We start from the raw sequence: 23,530 nt of genomic DNA on the forward strand, positions 1-23,530 counted from the left end.
TTTGCAGACGTTTTTATTCAAAGTAACTCAAGGTAGAAATTTTATCGGTTCATGCATTGCCTGTGAAGCGAATATGCGGTATGCTATATGTTTGTCACATGACCTCATGCATGAGTCGTTACACTGAAAATAAAGTAATTATGCATTTTTTTAATGCAGGTTTGTGTTGTTTAATTGCTTAATACATTCAAATGGAAATTATTTCACAATAAAATGGAAATATTTCCTTGTAGTACAGTACCGGTATATTTTTATACTGAAATATTTAATGATTATTTCACTTCAGAATTAAAATGTCCTGATAATTTACTCACCTTCATGTCATCCAAGATGTTCATGTCTTTCTTTCTTCAGTGGAAAAAGAAATGAAGGTTTTTGAGGAAAACATTCCAGGATTTTTCTCCATATAGTGAACTTTAATGGGGTTCAATTTCCGAGTACGTCACACGAGACCTTTCCAACATGATTACGTCATGCGTGGAGCATCACACAGCAGTGCAAGACGAGCATTTGTGGTTAAAAAGTATATAATGATTTTTTTTTTTTAATAAATGTCCGATGGTTTCTCTAGATAAGACTCTTATTCCTCGTCTGGGATCATGTAGAGCTCTTTGAAGCTGCATTGAAACTGACATTTGGACCTTCAACCCGTTGAACCCCAGTGAAGTCCACTATATGGAGAAAAATCCTGGAATGATTTCCTCAAAAACTGAAGAAAGACATGAACATCTTGAAGGACATAGGGGTGAGTAAATTGTGAACTAATCCTTTAAGAATGAACATTAATCCATTATAAACTGTACAAACAGCTTAATCAAAAACACACATTTTATTTAATAACCAACAGACATTACAAAAATCCAAAGAACTTCAAAAGTAGAAAACATTTTAAAATATACAATTTGTAAGTGCCATAAGAACTTCTGATGGACAATATGGCACATTGGGGATTTTTAAAAGAAAGAGCGTCAACATTTTTAAAGTAAATATTCATAAAAACAGTGACATTTTCTAAATAGAAAAATGTAGTTCCCTGATTATTTACTAAAGCAAACTCTTCCCCCCTCCCAAACCAAATACAGGACAAGAATGCATACCAATATTTTGTTATATCATTTTTGTTCTAATTCATGAAAACATGCCACTCAGCATCATATACAGTAGATTTATGATGCATAGCTGAAAAGCACCCTGCTGGAACTGACGGAAAGTCCGGGAAAATCACTTTTTAGGGCTGAAGTGTGCAAGAGGCGAGCCCTGGACGTAAGTGAGAATGGCGTTCTGCAGAAAGCTGGCTCTCTGCGCCTCGTCCTCACGTATGCGCTGGATCTCTCCTTCTCTGATGCGCAGCCGCTCGAGCAGAGAGGAGATCTCGCTCTCTTTGTCCAGAAGGGCCTCTCTGTGGGTGGTGCTGAGAACTGATCCAAAACACAAACACAGACTCCATGAGCCGTCAGCCTGCGACAGGCATCAGGTTACATAACAGAACGAAAACAAGTCTTGCATTTAGTCTTCACTATGTGACTTAGTTACAGGTATACTTTTATAAAACTTGCTGAATATCTATTATTCACCCTTCATCTCTCTCTCCAGAGCAGCAATCTTCTCTTTAAGGCCGCCCTGTGCCGTCCTCTCAGCCTGCAGGTGACCGATCTGCTCCTGCAGCTCCACCCGCACTCGGGTCACTTCTGACACTTTCTCCTGCTCTTTACCTGCAAGATCCTGTGGTCACAGAGGTCATTTACATTCATTCATTTAAATGCGTTTTATTAAATCAGGGTTATTATTGTTAACTAAAATGAAAAGCATAAAAACAATTTCTTGAAATAAACAATAACTTAAAAAAACAGCTGAAGTACTAAAATAACTAAAGGGATAGTTCACCCAAAAATGAAAATTATGCCATGATTTATTCACCCTCAAGCCATCCTAGGTGTATGTGATTATCTTCTTTCAGACGAACACAATCGGAGTTATATTAAAAAATATTCTGGCTCTTCCAAGCTTTATAATGGCAGTGAATGGGGGCCGAGATTTTGAAACCCTCAAAAATGCATCTATCCATCATAAAAATAATCCATACGACTCCAGAGGGTTAATAAAGGCCTTCTGAAGTGAAGCGATGGGTTTTTTCTTCTGGTAATGGTGTATGATGTATGATGGATGATTATCGTAAGCTTTGGTGAGAGACAGCGACTCTCACAGTTCAAACATACAGTGCTTGGCAACAAACTCAAGCTCCACCCACAATTCTCTTTAAAGGTGCTTTAGAACGTCTTTTCAAAAGTCTAAGGTGTCCCCTGAATGTGTCTGTGAAGTTTCAGCTCAAAATACCCCATAGATTTTTTTAATTCATTTTTTTAACTGCCTATTTTGGGGCATCATTAAATATGCGCCGATTCAGGCTGCGGCCCCTTTAAATCCTCCTGCTCTCCGCCCCCGGAGCTCGCACTTGCCTTAAACAGCATAAACAAAGTTTACACCGCTAATATAACCCTCAAAATGGATCTTTACAAAGTGTTTGTCATGCAGCATACCCGATTATGTAAGTACAGTGTTTATTTGGATGTTTACATTTGATTCTGAATGAGTTTGATAGTGCTCTGTGGCTAAAGCTAACATTACACACTGTTGGAGAGATTTATAAAGAATGAAATTGTGTTTATGAATTATACAGACTGCAAGTGTTTAAAAATGAAAATAGCGACAGCTCTTGTCTCCGTGAATACAGTAAGAAACTATGGTAACTTTAACCTCATTTAACAGTACATTAGCAACATGCTAACGAAACATTTAGAAAGACAATTTACAAATATCAGTAAAAATATCATGATATCATGGATCATGTCAGTTATTATTGCTCCATCTGCCATTTTTCACTATTGTTCTTGCTTGCTTACCTAGTCTGATGATTCAGCTGTGCACAGATCCAGACGTTAATACTGGCTGCCCTTGTGTAATGCCTTGAACATGGGCTGGCATATGCAAATATTGGGGGCGTACATATTAATGATCCCGACTGTTATGTGAAACTGTTCTTTGGAGGTCTTTTATACAAATGAGATTTATATAAGAAGGAGGAAACAATGGAGTTTGAGACTCACTGTATGTCTTTTCCATGTACTGAACTCTTGTTATTCAACTATGCCGAGATAAATGCAATTTTTAATTCTAGGGCACCTTTAAAAATTCTCATTTTACTACACTTCTAAATTGTTAGCGGTGTTTTCTTTTGCTCTCCTCTGCGCTTCCGTGTTCGTCAGTGTGTCGGACCAAAGTTCACTTTTCCACAGGAATCGACTCGCGTACGGAAGCATCATTCCAGTTTATAAAGTTTTAAATATGGATATTTTTCTTACAAAAACCTATCGCTTCACTTCAGAAGACCTTCATTAACCCCCTGGAGTCGTATGGATTATTTTTATGATGGATTGATGCTTTTTTTTTTGGGCTTCAAAATCTCGGCCCACATTCACTGCCATTATAAAGCTTGGAAGAGCCAGGATATTTTTTAATATAACTCTGATTGTGTTTCACTGAGAGAAGACAGTCAAAATGTTGAAAATGAAAAAATGTTGTTGACGAAAATTATGACGAAAATGATTTGTCAACGAAATTAGCACTGCATAGATGATTTAAAATGTTTTAAACAAAATGCATTAAAACTAAAACAACTAAAAATAAAGATATTTTTATTTTATATCTGGAACTCTACAACTTATTTAAATTTTAATTATAATTATTTTATTGATTTTAATCTATGGACACTCAATTTCTGCAATAATAAATAAATTAATGTGCACAGTGGGGGACCTTGCAGTCCATCATGTTGAGGAGCAGTGCTGCGTCTCTCCACCGGAGGCAGTACCTGCTGTAGCTCCTCTATCCTGCGGCGGAGCGAGTCCATCTCGATGCTTTGCTGGCCCACTCTGCCGTGAAGCTCAGCGAGGGTTTGTTTCTGCTGGGTGCAGTGGTTCTGCGATTCGTCCCGAGACTGACGAACCGCTCGCAGTTTCTCCTCCAGGCTGGTCAGGTGCTGCTGCTGCAGAGGGAACATGATATCTTGTGGTTCTGATGAACGATACTGCTGATGTGGTACCGATTCAAGAAGCATTTGCATACCTCCTCCAGTCGCACTTGGGCGCGCACTTTCCCAAGCTCCTCCTCAGCTTGAGCTCTCTCAGTCACTAGAGACGCTTTCGTTCTGCTGACCTCCTGCATGCAAGAGACAAACTGTGACTCAAGTGCAAATGTGATTCTTCATTTTCAATATTCTGAAAGGGTTAGTTCACGCAAAAATGAAAAATGTCAACATTTACTCGCCCTCAAGTTGTTCGACACCTGTATGCATTTCTTTGTTCTGCTGAACACAAAGGAAGATATTTAGAAGAATGTCAGCAACCAAGTAAAAAAGTAAATAAGTACGAAAAATAAATACTATGGTAGTCAATGGAGGACAAGATCTGTTTGGTTACTGACATTCACTCTTTCAGATATCTTCCTTTGTGTTCAGCAGAACAAAGAATCAGAAAGAATTAGGGGTGGGCGATCTGGCGAATTTTTCAATCGTGATCGATCTTGAAGACATCCATGATCTACTTTTCAAGCGAATCATAGAGATTGTGATCTTTTATGTCCTCGTAATAATGTTAAAATACAGTAATGACTGCCTACTAGATGCTGACTGGCCAAATTATATCATGTGTCTTTCATATGGAAGCTTGTTTCCCCCACAGAATAAAAAAAGGATAATTGCAGCTTTTTATCTCACAATTCTGACTCTTTTTCTCAGAATTGTGTGATACAAAGTCGCAATTGCGCATTATATAGTCAGAATTGCATGATAGAAATTTGCAATTCTCCCTTTTTTTTCTTGCAATTGCACGAAAAAATTGACTTTATAAGATAAACTCGCAATTGCGAGTTAATATCTCACAATTCTAAGAAAGTCAGTTTATATCATGCAATTCTGACTATATAGCGCGCAATTGCAAGAATAAAGTCAGAAGTGCGAGTTTACATCATGCAATTCTGACTTTATAGCGCGCAATTGCAAGAAAAAAAGTCAGAAGTGCGAGTTTATATCATGCAATTCTGACTTTATAAAGCACAATTGCAAGAAAGAAAGTCAGAAGTACGAGTTTATATCATGCAATTCTGACTTTATAAAGCACAATTGCAAGAAAAAAAGTCAGAAGTGCGAGTTTACATCATGCAATTCTGACTTTATAAAGCACAATTGCAAGAAAGAAAGTCAGAAGTGCGAGTTTACATCATGCAATTCTGACTTTATAAAGCACAATTGCAAGAAAGAAAGTCAGAAGTGCGAGTTTATATCATGCAATTCTGACTTTATAAAGCACAATTGCAAGAAAGAAAGTCAGAAGTGCGAGTTTATATCATGCAATTCTGACTTTATAGCGCGCAATTGCAAGAAAAAAAGTCAGAAGTGCGAGTTTACATCATGCAATTCTGACTTTATAAAGCACAATTGCAAGAAAGAAAGTCAGAAGTGCGAGTTTACATCATGCAATTCTGACTTTATAAAGCGCAATTGCAAGAAAAAAAGTCAGAAGTGCGAGTTTATATCATGCAATTCTGACTTTATAAAGCACAATTGCAAGAAAGAAAGTCAGAAGTGCGAGTTTACATCATGCAATTCTGACTTTATAAAGCACAATTGCAAGAAAAAATTCAGAAGTACGAGTTTATATCATGCAATTATGACTTTATAAAGCACAATTGCAAGAAAGAAAGTCAGAAGTGCGAGTTTATATCATGCAATTCTGACTTTATAAAGCACAATTGCAAGAAAGAAAGTCAGAAGTGCGAGTTTACATCATGCAATTCTGACTTTATAAAGCACAATTGCAAGAAAAAATTCAGAAGTGCGAGTTTATATCATGCAATTCTGACTTTATAACGCACAATTGCAAGAAAAAATTCAGAAGTGCGAGTTTATATCATGCAATTCTGACTTTATAAAGCACAATTGCAAGAAAAAAAGTCAGAAGTGCGAGTTTATATCAGGCAATTCTGACTTTATAAAGCACAATTGCAAGAAAAAAAGTCAGAAGTGCGAGTTTATATCATGCAATTCTGACTTTATAAAGCACAATTGCAAGAAAAAAAGTCAGAAGTGCGAGTTTATATCATGCAATTCTGACTTTATAAAGCACAATTGCAAGAAAAAAAGTCAGAAGTGCGAGTTTATATCAGGCAATACTGACTTTATAAGGGACAATTGCAAGAAAAAAAAGGTTAGAATTGTGTTTTTCACGCACTTCAGAGTTTTTTTCTTGCAATTGCGCGTTATAATATCAGAATTGCTTGATATAAACTCGCAATTGCAAGTTATAAAGTCCAATTCTGAGGGAAAAAAGATGGACTTTTTTAATCATAAAATTTTGTTGGTCACAGAGCTTAATTATTTTTATTATCGAGGGAACCAGGGTGACGCAAACTTTTGGATTGGACTACAAAAATACATCATCATATATTCTGTTCATCTTCAGGTTAGTTTTGGGAATAATCTTGTCTACTTCTTCTAATTGGATCCGCTGTCCCTCAAGTTTGAGGATGCGCTCTTGAAGAGCCCTTTCACTCTCTTCCTGGTGTCTTGTCAGGTGATCCACCTGGAGAAAAACGATAATATGTTCAACTAAAAATGCAAGTAAAACTCAAAGTAAAAAATCTCAGTGGGTTTGACATCTTCACCTCCTTCTGTCGCAAACTGTCCATGTCTTCGAGTGCCTGCTTGGATCTTCTCTTCTCCATGTCCAGCCGTTCTAACGGAACAAAGACAACATTCCAATTTCCTGAAATACAATCTATTGTAACTGAGTCGGAAGTGACGTGGCACCTTCAGTCTGGGCGAGCCGCAGCTTCAGTTCAGCGGTGGTGTTTGTGAGTTCCTGCTTCAGCTCAAATATCTGATCCTGTTGTGTTTTACATCTGCGTTCGCTCTCCTCCAGCTGTGAGGGTTAAACATACCGGTTAAATCTCACACACCCGAGACGCTCCACCATGTGAAATGCTCCGTCTCCGTACCTTGTTCTTCAGCTGGAGGTTCTTTTCTGACAGACTGTTCACCTCCTTCAGAAGCTTGGCTTCCCTCAGAGCACTATCCTACAGACCGAAAAACATTACTTACTATGAAGTAATGCAAAGTTAAATGATCTAGTTTTATATTAGTGACATAATAGTATTAGTGTTGAAAACAGTTTCTGAATACCTCCTGCTCTTTCTTGATCTCTCTGGACTGTCTGTCTCTGAGCTCAGTTTTCTCCATTTTAACTCGAGTCAGCAGTTCACTCAGGTCATGAGCCTTCTGCTCCGACAGAGCTAGAGCCGCCTCCGTCATCTGCAGTCTGAACAACAAAACACAGACTTTACTTTCGCCAAACATGCCAAAGCACAAAAAACAACTTGTTGCTTTGATTTTAGCCATTAACGTAAAACATGCATGGCAGGTTTAAAGGATGCCTACTTGGCTGTGAGAGAATTCACAGATGATTTCTGCTCGTTCAGAGCTTCTTGTAACTGCCCCAGACGCATTGATGAATTTCTGCAAGAAATTTCATATGCTGTCATCATTCGATCATTGTTTACTCACCCAAAAGCACAACTTTAGTGTCACTGACCTGCTGCTTCTTCCCATCTCGTCTTTCTGTCTGTCAATGGTTTCCATGAGACTAAGAAACTTCAGGCCACATGGAGAGAAGGGCTGTTAGATGTCAATCCACCCACAGTTTAACCGAATAATCCCAGCCACCCTCACCTGTCGGCTCTTCTCCTCCTTTAGGAGCTGGATCTCTTTGCTGAGCACTTGAGTCTTGCTCCGGCTCTCTCGAAGTGTGGACTGCCGGTCTGCGTTGTGGTTCATGGACTGCTCTGGGAAAGTGTAAACAAATTTGGATTTGTTCTTATAACAAAAACAAAAAGTCTTTGTATTAAAGCTGCAGTAAGTGATTTCTGAGAGACTCTGTTGAAAGCCTTGGGGGAGTGGAGAGAGTGAGCCAATCAGCAGTAGGGGGCGTGTCCACTCATGATGGGGGAGGAGAGTGAGCTGATCAGCAGTAGGGGGCGTGTCCATTCATGATGGGGGAGGGGAGAGTGTGAGCAGATCAGCAGTAGGGGGCGTGTCCACTCATGATGGGGGGGAGGAGAGTGAGCTGATCAGCAGTAGGGGGCGTGTCCACTCATGATGGGGGAGGAGAGTGAACCAATCAGCAGTGGGGGGGGCGTGTCCACTCTTGATGGGGGAGGAGAGTGAGCTGATCAGCAGTAGGGGGCGTGTCCACTCATGGGGGGGAGGAGAGTGAGCCAATCAGCAGTAGGGGGCGTGTCCACTCATGATGGGGAGGAGAGTGAGCCGGTCAGCAGTAAGGGGCGTGTCCACTCATGATGGGGGAGGAGAGAGAGTGAGCCGATCAGCAGTAGGGGGCGTGTCCACTCATGATGGGGGAGGAGAGTGAGCTGATCAAGCTGATCAGCAGTAGGGGGCGTGTCCACTCATGATGGGGAGGAGAGTGAGCCGGTCAGCAGTAGGGGGCGTGTCCACTCATGATGGGGAGGAGAGTGAGTGAGCCGAACATCAGTAGGGGGCGTGTCCACTCATGATGGTGAGGAGAGTGAGCCGATCAGCAGTAGGGGGCGTGTCCACTCATGATGGGGGAGGAGAGTGAGCTGATCAATCTGATCAGCAGTAGGGGGCGTGTCCACTCATGATGGGGGAGGAGAGAGAGTGAGCCGATCAGCAGTAGGGGGCGTGTCCACTCATGATGGTGAGGAGAGTGAGCCGATCAGCAGTAGGGGGCGTGTCCACTCATGATGGGGGAGGAGAGTGAGCTGATCAATCTGATCAGCAGTAGGGGGCGTGTCCACTCATGATGGGGGAGGAGAGAGTGAACCGGTCAGCAGTAGGGGGCGTGTCCACTCATGATGGGGGAGGAGAGAGAGTGAGCCGATCAGCAGTAGGGGGCGTGTCCACTCATGATGGGGAGGAGAGTGAGCCGGTCAGCAGTAGGGGGCGTGTCCACTCATGATGGGGGAGGAGAGAGAGTGAGCCGATCAGCAGTAGGGGGCGTGTCCACTCATGATGGGGGAGGAGAGTGAGCTGATCAAGCTGATCAGCAGTAGGGGGTGTGTCCACTCATGATGGGGAGGAGAGTGAGCCGGTCAGCAGTAGGGGGCGTGTCCACTCATGATGGGGGAGGAGAGAGAGTGAGCCGATCAGCAGTAGGGGGCGTGTCCACTCATGATGGGGGAGGAGAGTGAGCTGATCAATCTGATCAGCAGTAGGGGGCGTGTCCACTCATGATGGGGGAGGAGAGAGTGAACCGGTCAGCAGTAGGGGGCGTGTCCACTCATGATGGGGGAGGAGAGAGAGTGAGCCGATCAGCAGTAGGGGGCGTGTCCACTCATGATGGGGAGGAGAGTGAGCCGGTCAGCAGTAGGGGGCGTGTCCACTCATGATGGGGGAGGAGAGAGAGTGAGCCGATCAGCAGTAGGGGGCGTGTCCACTCATGATGGGGGAGGAGAGTGAGCTGATCAAGCTGATCAGCAGTAGGGGGCGTGTCCACTCATGATGGGGAGGAGAGTGAGCCGGTCAGCAGTAGGGGGCGTGTCCACTCATGATGGGGGAGGAGAGAGAGTGAGCCGATCAGCAGTAGGGGGCGTGTCCATGATGGGGGAGGAGAGAGTGAGTTTATCAGCAGCAGGGGGCGTGTCCACTCATGATGGGGGAGGAGAGTGAGCTGATCAGCAGTAGGGGGCGTGTCCACTCATGATGGGGGAGGAGAGTGAACCAATCAGCAGTGGGGGGGGCGTGTCCACTCTTGATGGGGGAGGAGAGTGAGCTGATCAGCAGTAGGGGGCGTGTCCACTCATGATGGGGAGGAGAGTGAGCCGATCAGCAGTAGGGGGCGTGTCCACTCATGATGGGGAGGAGAGTGAGCTGATCAGCAGTAGGGGGCGTGTCCACTCATGATGGGGGAGGAGAGTGAGCTGATCAATCTGATCAGCAGTAGGGGGCGTGTCCACTCATGATGGGGAGGAGAGTGAGCCGGTCAGCAGTAGGGGGCGTGTCCACTCATGATGGGGGAGGAGAGAGAGTGAGCCGATCAGCAGTAGGGGGCGTGTCCACTCATGATGGGGGAGGAGAGTGAGCTGATCAAGCTGATCAGCAGTAGGGGGTGTGTCCACTCATGATGGGGAGGAGAGTGAGCCGGTCAGCAGTAGGGGGCGTGTCCACTCATGATGGGGGAGGAGAGAGTGAGTTTATCAGCAGCAGGGGGCGTGTCCACTCATGATGGGGGAGGAGAGTGAGCTGATCAGCAGTAGGGGGCGTGTCCACTCATGATGGGGGAGGAGAGAGAGTGAGCTGATCAGCAGTAGGGGGCGTGTCCACTCATGATGAGGGAGGAGAGAGTGAGCAAATCAGCAGGAGGGGGCGTGTCCACTCATGATGGGGGAGGAGAGAGTAAGCAAATCAGCAGTAGGGGGCGTGTCCACTCATGATGGGGAGGAGAGAGTGAGCAAATCAGCAGGAGGGGGCATGTCCACTCATGATGAGGGAGGAGAGAGTGAGCAAATCAGCAGTAGGGGGCGTGTCCACTCATGATGGGGAGGAGAGAGTGAGCAAATCAGCCGGCGGGGGCATGATGGGGGAGGAGAGAGTGAGCAAATCAGCAGTAGGGGGCGTGTCCACTCATGATGGGGAGGAGAGAGTGAGCAAATCAGCAGGAGGGGGCATGTCCACTCATGATGGGGGAGGAGAGAGAGTGAGCCGATCAGCAGTAGGGGGCGTGTCCACTCATGATGGGGGAGGAGAGAGTGAGTTTATCAGCAGCAGGGGGCGTGTCCACTCATGATGGGGGAGGAGAGTGAGCTGATCAGCAGTAGGGGGTGTGTCCACTCATGATGGGGGAGGAGAGAGAGTGAGCTGATCAGCAGTAGGGGGTGTGTCCACTCATGATGGGGGAGGAGAGAGAGTGAGCCGATCAGCAGTAGGGGGCGTGTCCACTCATGATGAGGGAGGAGAGAGTGAGCAAATCAGCAGGAGGGGGCATGTCCACTCATGATGGGGGAGGAGAGTGAACCAATCAGCAGTGGGGGGGCGTGTCCACTCATGATGGGGGAGGAGAGTGAGCTGATCAGCAGTAGGGGGCGTGTCCACTCATGATGGGGGAGGAGAGAGTGAGCAAATCAGCAGTAGGGGGCATGTCCACTCATGATGGGGGAGGAGAGTGAACCAATCAGCAGTGGGGGGGCGTGTCCACTCATGATGGGGGAGGAGAGTGAGCTGATCAGCAGTAGGGGGCGTGTCCACTCATGATGGGGAGGAGAGAGTGAGCAAATCAGCAGGAGGGGGCGTGTCCACTCATGATGGGGGAGGAGAGTGAGCCGATCAGCAGTAGGGGGCGTGTCTATTCATGATGGGGAGGAGAGTGAGCTGATCAGCAGTAGGGGGCGTGTCCATTCATGATGAGGGAAGGGAGATTGTTTGGATTGTTTCCAAAGTGTGGAGTTTCTCAGAAGTCTCTTACTATACCTTTAAGGCAAGACACTACAGGTAAAACCATTGTTTTATTACTATCTATATTCTGAAGTTTTTTGCAGAAAGTTTGTTAATTTATCACTCTCATTTATATAACATTTTATTCCAAAAATCATGGTGAAAATGTATTTTCTGATTTATAAAACGATAAAAACATTTTAAAAAAACTATTTTCTTATTGTGATTAATCAACTAGGGAAAGTATGGCACGATCTACTCTATTCACCTGTAGTGTCTTGCCATAAATGTGTACAACAGCTGCGGTCGACATTCAGCCTCACCGATGGCTCGGAGCGTGTCACTGGGAATGTTGTTTCCAGCCATCTCCAGTTTGAGCAGCGTGCGGTTCTGCTGCACTCCCTCCAGCAGAGATCGGCCGCCCAGCAGCCCCATGTTGTTCCATCTGACATCTGCAAACACATCAGACTCAACTTGATTTTGAACAATACTTTCATAGAGACTGAAATAAAAAGGAACCATTTCTAGACCAGCGGATCTCGATTCTCCACAACAATATTTGAAGACCCCCTAACTCACAATTTCTACATGATAAAATATTTTAGAGCTTGGCATAACTAGAAAGATATTTATTTCTACAAAAATAACCAAATAAAACGAAATATCTTGATTTTTTGTAGCTTATTTGATACTTTTAGAACCACTGATCTACACAATTATTGTAGAGCTGAGTATGAATAGAAAAATTAATGTAGTTTTCATGACTTTTTTTATAATGTAATCATTTCCCATAATTTCCAGGTCAGAAATCATCCTTTTAAATTTCTTAGATATTTTTAGGATTTAAACGACCACACAAATAACGGCATGAACTTATATATATATATATATATATATATATGTGTGTTCTTCTTAAGCGTTAATAATAATGTTTAGATCTATGATAATTAGTTTTAACTACAAAAGACTGTAATGAATTAATGTTTCTTGAACATCAAATCATCATATCAGAATGATTTCTGAAGGATCATGTGACACTGAAGACTGGAGTAATGATGCTGAAAATTCAGCTTTGATCACAGGAATAAATTACACTTTACTATATATTCACATAGAAAACAACTTTTTTACATAATAATATTTCACAATTTTATTTTTAATCAAATAAATGCAGCCCTGATAAGCAGAAGAGACTCTTTCAACAGCATTTAACATGTATGTTAAATATGTTGATATTACAGTGGTTCAATATTAATATTATAAAGCTATGAGAATATTTTTGACAAAATAACGACTCTTCATGAAGCATCGGAGTGTTATGAATCATTGTATCAAATCATGATTCAGATCGCGTGTCAAACCGCCAAACTGCTGAAATCACGTGACGAATCATGATTCGACGCGCTGATTCATTATGCTCCGAAGCTTCCTGAAGCAGTGTTTTGAAATCAGCCATCACTATATAAGTCGTTATTTAGTTTTTTTGGCGCACCAAAAATATTCTCATCGCTTTATAATATTAATATTGAACCACTGTACTCACATGAACTGATTTAAATAAATATGTTTTTAGTACATTAATGGATCTTGAGAGAGGAAATGTCATTGCTGGCTATGCAGGCCTCACTGAGCCATCGGATTTCATCAAAAATATCTTAATTTGTATTCTGAAGATTAATGAAGGTCTTACGGGTGTGGAACGACATGAGGGTGAGTAATTAATTTAATTTTTGGGTGAACTAACCCTTTAAGTAAAATAAAAGCAGCCTTGGTGAGAACAAGAGACTTCTTTCAAAAACATTAAACCCTCTGGTTCTTTTCACATGGCATTCAAAAATGACCAAACATTTTTTTTTATTTCAATTAAATGAATGTACTATGTTTTAGTTCAATAATGTTTTTTATTTAATATTTTGTATTTTTAGGGGATTTTATGGTAATAAATTATATTTATGCTGTAGTTATAATCCATTTATTCAGTTTTTGAGCATTTGATCTCTTTTCAAAGTGAAAAGTTATTGTTACAGAATTTTATGCTTGTTATGAAAAATGCACAAAAATACTATTTTCAATTTTTATATGAAATATATATTTTCCAAAACTCATTTTACTCCAAAACTGCAAGAAAATCAAAGCTATAAATCTAAACAAGTTCCAAATTTGAGCTTGATATCTCAAAAAATGAGCTTTCAGTAAGATTTAGTTTGGCTGCAGTACCAGAAGCTTCCACTAGATGAAATTCGTCTCCCATTCATTTCCAATGCGCTAATTTTTGACTAAATCAGGACAAATTAACCTTTTTGAATTATGACCATGATTTTTTTGTGTGTTCACATAGCAAGTGGTTAGAAAAAAAACTTTGCCAAGTTTCGTACCATTCTGATGAAGTAAAAAAACAAAACGTTACATTTTTAGACTGAAGACCAAATCTTACAGCCCCTATGTTATGAGCCATCAATAGGGTATATCAGTTACTGATATTTTTAAGTTAGATCTGTTAACATACAGGAAAAAGCATATTAAATATATTTAAATGATTGCACAGATTTAATAACAGACAGAGAGAAATATTGCACACCACCACACAGTTGCAAAAGAGAGCGACTGGCATCTTGCAAAACATTTACATTACATCAGCCTCAAAGAACTGGGACGAAAACAACAACACAGTCCCTGTTGAGGGTGAATCTGCTCTCTCACTCACCCAGCTCCTGCAGAGTGCTGTTCCTCTTGAGCGCCACACAGAGCTCCGCCGCCCCCTGGTGGTTGATCTGATTGTTGCGCAGGTCGAGCTGGGTGAGAGAAGTGTTGGAGGCCAGACCTTCACAAAATACGGCAAATCCTTCCTCCCACATTCCCAGAGCGTTCCACTCCAGTACAAGTCTCCAAGCAAAACACAAACAATCATTTGATATTTGTTTTTTATTTTTGATGCCACAAAATCCTCTTACTTTCTGCATCACTGAGGTAAAATGTCCTTGATTTGATTTTAAATGTTAGATAATATACAAAAGATTAAATTACTGAGACACAGTTTAGAAATGTTCAGTCAGGAAAACAGGAATGAAAACAAATCAAACAGGTTAGAAATCCCTCACCTGCGCAGCATCTTGTTCCTCACTAGTAAATGTCCCAAAGCTTCAGCTCCTGTTCCTCTCATGTTGTTGCCCTGAAGAGAAATGATGCTTTGCATTACAGACTAATTTCAAAGCTAGAGACAGACCAGTAAAATATGTATAAATGAATGCATAATTTAAATTCACCTTCAGGTCCAAAACTTTCACTGTGGTGTTGGAGCAAAGCCCGTTGAGGAGCAGCTTGGCACCTGTAGATGGCGGGAAGAGTGTGAGAGTCGATAGGAAAAATACATTAAAAACAGTAGTTTTCTTATATATGCTATTTCATTGATTTCTAGATATGGAAATACATTAAACATTAAAGTTCCCCCTATCGAATATTATCTTTCATGTATTGTGTAATATAGTGTGTATATTGTGAATGTGAAAGGTCTGCAAAGTTTTAAAGATCAAAGTAACACATGTTTCGTTTCTAACACGCACTGTAAGCGATCGACCAATCACAACAGACTGGGCTGTCCAACCAATCAGAGCAGTGAAAGGCGGGGTTTAGAGAGATTCAATCCTTGATCGAAGCATTTCAGAGAAAAGAGCTGACGCTGCAGTGGATATTATGAGAAAATTAAAGGGTTTTTGAACTTGAATGAATGTAAAACTATTGCGAGAGAAACAACATTAGGAACCTGTAAAATGGCACAATAGGGGTTGTGTAAAAAGTAACTAGTCTAAAGCAATGCAACAGGATTTTAGTAATCAGCTCTTGCAATTATCAGAGTAATAATTACGCCCTCATCTAAAAGATCCATGCTGTGTTTTCAGATTTTGAGTAAATTTCACAAAACTGCTCAAGAACAAGCCCAGGTCAAATTTCACTCACAGCAAACAAAAGAAATTTTGCATTATCTTATAAAGAACTTTTATATATCATATATATTGTTAGATTTATAATAATTTTTATTCATTTATTTTGTTTTGTGACATTATTTTTATGGCAAATTTTACCCATAAATTCTAGCTTTTTTGACCCCGAATGACATTTTGAGACTTTGCAACGCTGTAAACACTGTCAAGATCTACAAAACAAAATTAAATTGGAATAAAATCTGGTTTTATGTTTGTGTGAGAAATAAAAAGTCACACTCAGGCTGTCCGGGGTCTCTGGAGACAAAAAAAATGGATAAAATTCATCCTCAAAATCAGAAACAAAGCAGATCAAACATAGACAGATATGAAGTGGCAACACTTTAAAACATCCAGAATGCAAAATGATCATGCTCTCGTGCACACACACACACACACACACACACACTACAATTGAGAACAAACTTCAGTACAAAAAAAATGCTAAATTGTTATTGTTATAATTGTGATTTCATAATATGTAGATATGAATCCAACTGGAAAAACATGAAAAGATGTCTTTCAATTAGTCAAATAGTGGAGATCTGCAGCCATCTACTGGTTAAAGTGAACATTTTTTACTTTTAAAACTATATTTTCTATCAGATGGCAAAAATATTATCACTAAACCATGGCAAATTATCCATGTTATCTCCATGAATGAAAGTTACAAATGTGGGTCTTTATTAAAGTGAATTGTACATAAATAATTGCCATTTTGAAAAAATAATTTTTATTAATTTATTTATATAAATTTAAAACATGCAATAAATCCCCCTAAAACTGCACAAATGTAGAGTAAAAACATTAATAAAGTAAGTAAAATTACATTTGTTTAAAAAGAAAACATTATTTTGCTATAAAATCACATTTTATTGTCTGGGCTCTCACATGAGTGTATGACTAGCTTACAAAAGGTTAATAATGTTAATATTTGTATTTATTTAACGATAATTAAATTTTTATTATTATTATTGGCTTTTGACAAACAGGGAGCATTAATGACATTAAATATGTTATGCAGTTGTAAGTATACAAAACAAGGTATTATATACTGCTGTTGTTAGAGATTAATATACTTGTGCACAAAGTGAACAACTAAATAGAATAATGTTAATATTTGCTGCACTGCCTGTAATTTATGCAATTTTTTTTGCAATTGCAATTGCAAATAAGACATTTTATACTGCATATACAAAACAAAACAAACAAAAAAAAAATTTTTTAGGACCCTTTTTTGTTCATTTAGAGTCATTTTATACTACAAAATTATTTTTTTGTTTGTTTTGTTTTGTATATGCAATATAAAATGGATGTTTCTGTGAGTTACCTTCCTCACTGAGCATGCAGTCGCTGAGGATGACCTCGGTGAAGAGCGTGTCGTTCTGCAGTGCTCTTCCCAGCACGCCGCAGGTGTCTGCGCTGACGCTCTGCCCGCTCAGGTCCAGTCTCCAGCTGCCCGTTGCTGTCCTCGTGTCCTGCAGCTGCGCCAGCACCGACTCCTGAGTGTCCACTCCTCCCTCCTTACACAGCCTCAGGTACGAGCGCCTGAACTCCTCCATGACCCCCGTCACCTCTCACTGGACTGTGGAGAAAAGAAAACGCTGTGATGTTACGTCCAAACCATGACCTTTGACCCTTATCCATTCAATGTGACTGTCCTCATTATATGACATTGAGTTTTTGGTCACATTTTATATCAGGTGTCTTCACATTGTATCAAATTATTAATTTAAATCTTAGTACATAGCAGTTAAAATCACTTAATATAAAATTAATATTTTTTTTATTTATGACAACAAATTCAACAAGAGCAGTGCTACAAAGTACTATCTTCTCCCAAAATACGTGCTTATTAGATAAAAAATGGGGGGATTCATATATTATAATGTATTTTCCTTTATGGTAAGAGGTTTAAAGAAATAAAATAAAAATCTTCAAGCAGACATAACGTAATTTGCGTTAGAGTCATCTGATACTCTACGAACAAAACTAATTTACGCGCAACAATCGCTTTACGTGAGATAAAGAGTAATAAAACGGCAACTAACCTTTATTTCTGCAGTTAAAATACATTACTTTATCCAATTTTTTGTGACAGCAGATGTTGTTCAGCCTCTTATCTTCACTATTGTTTCGTTTGACAGTTTAAAGTATCCAGGAAGTCAAACGACTTCCGGTTTGAAACTGCAGAATTGTGGGATATGTAGTTTTATGAGAAACAAGGCAATATTGCAAGATTTTAAAATATAAGCTAAATAACAAGTGTCTATATCTAACGTTGTTGGACAAAGTAAAACATTTGTTGTTGTTTTTTCCAATCTTTGAAAGATTCCTTCATTCATCATATTCAATTTTACATATTGTTTCTTCAATATTTTCAACAAAAGTTCAGTACATGAAAAAAGGTAACTTTATAACTTCATCACAAAGAGTAAACAAAGTAAACATAATTTTATCTACTGTAAAAAACAAAATTAAAATAATTAATAATTTTATTTTATTATAAATATAATAATTATCACTGTTTAATTTTATTAACTATTATTTTATTTATTTATTTATTCATACCAGCTTGTCAGCCACGTGGTACAGTATAGATGTGAGCGGGAAATACTCCAGAACATTTAAAATGGAGTTCAAAATAATTCTGCACCCTGTTCAGGCCGTCTTATATAGCACATTTATCGAGACAAATTAGTATAAATCTTATATCGAGTGTTTAAATTTTTAACGTTAAACGTTGGTTGTTTTTCAAATATAAGCTCAGCTGGCTGGAAGATGTTTCTTTATTCATGTATGATTTCAGTTTCGGTATATTTTATGTTTTTTAATTGATATTGTTTATTATTGTTCTTTCTTCAGTCGAAAAGAAACGAAGGTTTTTGATGAAAACATTCCAGGATTTTTCTCCTTATAGTGGACTTCAATGGCCTCCAGACGGTTGAAGGTCAAAATTACAGTTTCAGTGCAGCTACAAAGAACTTTAAACTATACCAGACGAGGAATAAGAGTCCTATCTAGAGAAACCATCACTCATTTTCTAAAAAAAATACAACTGTATATGCTTTTTATAAACACAAATTATCGCCTTGCACGTGCTTCCGCTTCCCGCATTCTTCAAAATGCTTACGTCCTACGCCTTCCCTATTCTACTTACAGAGCGAACATGGCACCAGTTCTGTTTTTTTCCGTAAGTAGAATAGGGAATGCGTATCGTTTAAAGCCCTTTGAAGCTGCACTGAAACTGTAATTTTGACCTTCAACCGTCTGGAGGCCATTGAAGTCCACTATAAGGAGAAAAATCCTGGAATGTTTTCATCAAAAACCTTCATTTCTTTTCGACTGAAGAAAGAAAGACATGAACACCTGGGACATGGGGGTGAGTAAGTCATCAGGAAAATTTTATTTGAAAGTGAACTAATCCTTTAACGTTATTAATTTGGTCTGCGGTCACTTTAAGAGTGCGCACGCGCAAGACATAACCGACTGCGTTTACGAGGAAGGCATTTCACATATAATTTCGAAATATGATTAATTGCACAACCCTTAAGTATAGTGTTATAAATGTACATACATTAAAAAAAAAAAAAAAAGAAAGAAAACATAAAAAAAACTGCAAGATTTACGATATTGATGACCGTTAAAACGCGTCATCGCGGTCAGTTAAAGGGTCTCTCGCTAAACACTTTCGCCCTCCTCAGTTCTGTTGTTGTAGGACATTGTCTTAGTAACTAATGGATGATTAATCTAGAAACCTGAGCATCTGTATACTATTTTGAGGCTGGAGGATCACTGAACACAAGGTAACGATACTGAAATCGATTGTAATATTTTTATTAAGCTGGTGAGGTCACTGTATTTTATAAACTGTTTTCTTTTTATAAGATCTACTTTTTCTGCTTTAAACAGTGTATCTCCTGCTTTTATTAGGAATGGACGCCTTGAAACGACATAAGGATCTATGGAAGGTCTATAATGAGGAAATACCCAGCAGTACTGAGCAGTTAGTACATTATTATTTCTTCAAATCAAATGGCGGCTGCTTACACAGACATATAGAATCCATTTAATTTGATAAATAAGATTAAATCAGTGATAAATGTTCATTTTTAATGTTATTGTTATTGAACAGATAAAATAAATCATCGATTATTTCCTTGAGGGTTTTTTTCTGTCAGCTTGGCGCGACACGTTCGCGCGCTTTTAGATTTTGATTTAAAAGTTAATTATCATAAAAGTTTTAAAGTTATCTTAAAAATAGTTTGATAAAGGTCATATAAGTTTTAAAAGATCATATCTTTTGTGAAAAGATAAGACGTTTCCTTTCCGTGTCTTTGTTTTCTACAGTTAAGTTAAAGGGTTAGTTCACCCAAAAATGAGAATTCTGTCATTAGTTCCTCACCCTCATGTCGTTCCACACCCGTAAGACCTTCATTCATCTTCGGAACACAAATTAAGATATTTTTGATGAAATCCGATAACTCAGTGAGACCTGCATAGTCAGCAATGATATTTCCTCTCTCAAGATCCATTAATGTACTAAAAACATATTTAAATCAGTTCACGTGAGTACAGTGGTTCAATATTAATATTATAAAGCCACGAGAATATTTTTGGTACGCCAAAAAAATAAATAACGACTTATATAGTGATGGCTGATTTCAAAACACTGCTTCAGGAAGCTTCGGAGCGTTATGAATTCGGAGCGTTTTGTGTCGAATCAGCGGTTCGGAGCGCCAAAGTCACGTGATTTCAGCAGTTTGGCGGCTTGACACACGATCCGAACCGCTGAGACGTTACATTAATGGATCTTGAGAGAGGAAATGTCATTGCTGGCTATGCAGGACTCACTGAGCCATCGGATTTCATCAAAAATATCTTAATTTGTGTTCTGAAGATGAAGGAAGGGCTTACTGGTGTGGAACGGCATGAGGGTGAGTAATTAATGACATTATTTTCATATATTTCATATATATTTGATTTAATTTGAAGAATTTGTGACTTGGCATTTATTGGTGACACTTTTGTTTTTGAAATAAGACTCACAAAAATATCAAGATTTAGATTTATTGGCCAATATATTTATCGGTTTCCAAAAATTCGGATTATCGGTTATATATATTTTTTTATATTTTCATGGAAATAACATATTGCATGCCTAGCTACGAAGTTTTACTCACTTTATGTATCTAAACACCTAAAACACAGAAAAGTGTTGGATTTGTATGCTGCAGGGAAACAAAGCTAGCATATAATTGTGTTTTCATTATAATCATCATAATATTTTGACCTGAACCAAGCCATATAAAAAACTCCCAGCAGCACCAGCTATATTACAGGATATGTGCTTTGTTAAAGAACAGGCATGTTGTAAGTGTTGCCATGTGTGATTTTAAAGCTGTCCAGCTGTGATTAGGGGCAGTGTTTAAATCAGTAACTTTTCAAGCTCATTTAGGTTTGTTGTCGGAAACTCGTGGCAACAAGATCATGCTTTCATGAAAAAATGACAGAAGCTATTTCACTGATTTAACTGCACAGTGGAATGGATGACACTTATAGAAAGTATTTGCCATATAGCAGCAAGTTATTAAAAATAAAAGTGAAAATACTGTTTGATTGGACGCAGAGCGTTTGACATCAGATTGGAAATAATTGGGAAGCATTTTTTCATTTTAGAAATTTCTAAACATAGCCGTTTTAATTTCTTTTGCTATCCTAATTAAGCTTGATTATTTGATATTTAATTAAAATATTTTATAAAATTGTGTTTTATTTTTTCCCCTCCTGTCCACACAACCCTATATATGGAAGCTTTTTCCGCCACTGAATAAAAAGTAATAAAGGTAATTGCGACTTCTTATCTCACAATTCAGACTTTTTTCTAAGAATCTCTCAATTCTGACTTTATAACTTTATAATCTTTCGTTTGTGTGTTTATATCTCGCAATTCTGACTTTATTTCTTGCAATTCTGACTTTATATTTTGCGATTCTGACTTTATCACGCAATTTTGACTTTATTTCTTGCAATTTTGTGTTTATAATTTGCAATTCTGACTTTATAACTCGTAATTTTGACTTTATTTCTCACAATTTTGACTTCATAACTCGCGATTCTGACTTTATCACGCAATTCTGTCTTTATAACTCGCAATTCTGACTTTATATCTCGCAATTCTGACTTTATATCTCGCAATTCTGACTTTATAACTCGTAATTTTGACTTTATTTCTCACAATTTTGACTTCATAACTCGCGATTCTGACTTTATAACGCAATTCTGACTTTATATCTCACAATTCTGACTTCACAACTCGCAATTCTGTCTTTATAACTCGCAATTCTGACTTTATATCTCGCAATTCTGACTTTATATCTCGCAATTCTGACTTTATCACAAAATTGTTTATAACTCGCAATTCTGACTTTATTTCTCGCAATTCTGACTTTATATCTCGCAATTCTGACTTTATAACTCGCAATTCTGACTTTATTTCTCGCAATTTTGAGTTTATAACTCGCAATTGTTTATAACTCGCAATAGTGACTTTATATCTCGCAATTCTGACTTTATTTCTCGTAATTCTGACTTTATATCTCGCAATTTTGAGTTTAACTTGCAATACTGACTATTTCTTGCAATTCTGACTTTATTTCTCGCAATTCTGACTTCGTAACTCACGATTCTGACTTTATTACGCAATTTTGACTTTATTTCTTGCAATTTTGTGTTTATAACTCACAATTCTGACTTTATTTCTCACAATTGTGAGAAAAAAATGTCAAAATTGTGAGATAAAAAGTCGCAACTACCTTTTTTGTTTTTATTTATTGGCTGAAACAAGTTTCCATACCTATCAGAACAGATATGCAACCTTTTTTGGGTTGACCTTCTCTTAATTAACTACACATAAATACAACAAGGTTTTTCTAGAAAATGAAGAAGAAGCCACTGTAAACTTTATATTATATTAACATTATATTACAATGCTATTACATGTTGTGCAGGCAGTTAGCTTATTTTGATGTACATAAAAAAGCCTGACAATGCGCTGCTAAACACCTAGAAGTATTGTTGTAATCTGCCATGTTTCTCACTGACACACCCTCAGCTCGTAAATCCAGAGCTTCCCACTCGCATTCACAACTTTGTGGTGGCGTCATGAGGGTTCAAGACACATTGAGAAAGTAACTGCAATTGCTGTTTGCTCCACAGGGCGTCTCTGTCTCTCTCTCAAACGCACAACACTGTCTGTCTCTCCCTACGAAACTCACTTCTGCTCTTTTTCTCCATGCATTTCATGGTAATCATCATTTGCTGGATAACTCTGCATACATATTTAGTTCACACCATATTTTCCCTCTCTGCTCCATTAAATCTTTAGTTTTGCTGGCCGGAGTGTGCGTCTCTTGGAGTCGCTGCAGCCGAGTCATCTGAGGTCACTGATGGAATCGTTCCTCAGGCAGCGTTCTGTGAGATCCAAACCCAACAGAAGAGTCAGAGCATGTGACCGAGTCCCAGCTAACTCTATGAGTTTTGATGAGTTCTTCTCCTCTCTGAAAGAAGCGTCAGGCCAAGATTACCAGAGACGTGACGTGGAGGAGTTATTCAATGAGGCCAGTTGTCTTCAGTTTGTGGTTATTTACTTTAACTTGTCAGGAGCTGCTAAAAAGACAAGCTGAGGTCTGTTGTGGACATCAGCTGTCTATGCCTGTCTTTTCGTGAGCAGAGTTACATGTACCTGTTTGGGCTCATTTATATGAGCAGCTGTCAGAGCAGAAGTGTTTCTTTTGTACAGATGGACATCTCCTGTGACGGTCGTGTTGAATGGCAAACGTTCCACAACTTCATGTTTCAGCATTACAAGCATGTCATAAACTCGATGCACGACTGTAAAAGTGTACCCATCTCACAGCCTTTAATACACCACTGTACCTATAACAAGGTGATCTATCTATCTATCTATCTATCTATCTATCTATCTATCTATCTATCTATCTATCTATCTATCTATCTATCTATCATCATCTCT

General features: G+C 39.2%; 1 protein-coding gene across 6 annotated transcripts in view; it reads right to left on the reverse strand.

The window, feature by feature from the left end:
- Nucleotides 1-834: 834 nt before the first annotated feature.
- Nucleotides 835-23,530, reverse strand: part of lrrc45 (leucine rich repeat containing 45) — a 31,685-nt gene continuing 8,989 nt past the window's right edge. The window contains exons 1-18 of one of the 6 annotated variants that reach the window (XM_067368801.1): nucleotides 17,575-17,666; nucleotides 16,826-17,080; nucleotides 14,782-14,843; nucleotides 14,617-14,687; nucleotides 14,223-14,401; nucleotides 11,842-11,970; nucleotides 7,781-7,893; nucleotides 7,644-7,702; nucleotides 7,490-7,567; nucleotides 7,235-7,370; nucleotides 7,051-7,128; nucleotides 6,863-6,974; nucleotides 6,718-6,788; nucleotides 6,543-6,635; nucleotides 4,123-4,215; nucleotides 3,869-4,042; nucleotides 1,575-1,722; nucleotides 835-1,418 (exon numbers count right to left, since the gene is read on the reverse strand). In XM_067368801.1, the coding sequence (XP_067224902.1) occupies nucleotides 1,222-1,418; nucleotides 1,575-1,722; nucleotides 3,869-4,042; nucleotides 4,123-4,215; nucleotides 6,543-6,635; nucleotides 6,718-6,788; nucleotides 6,863-6,974; nucleotides 7,051-7,128; nucleotides 7,235-7,370; nucleotides 7,490-7,567; nucleotides 7,644-7,702; nucleotides 7,781-7,893; nucleotides 11,842-11,970; nucleotides 14,223-14,401; nucleotides 14,617-14,687; nucleotides 14,782-14,843; nucleotides 16,826-17,057 (2,025 nt within the window). In that variant the 5' untranslated portion in view covers nucleotides 17,058-17,080; nucleotides 17,575-17,666 and the 3' untranslated portion in view covers nucleotides 835-1,221. The other 5 variants (XM_067368803.1, XM_067368800.1, XM_067368802.1 and 2 more) reach the window with 5 other exon arrangements.

Source organism: Chanodichthys erythropterus, chromosome 19, assembly GCF_024489055.1.
Source record: "Chanodichthys erythropterus isolate Z2021 chromosome 19, ASM2448905v1, whole genome shotgun sequence".
Lineage (NCBI taxonomy): Eukaryota > Metazoa > Chordata > Actinopteri > Cypriniformes > Xenocyprididae > Chanodichthys > Chanodichthys erythropterus.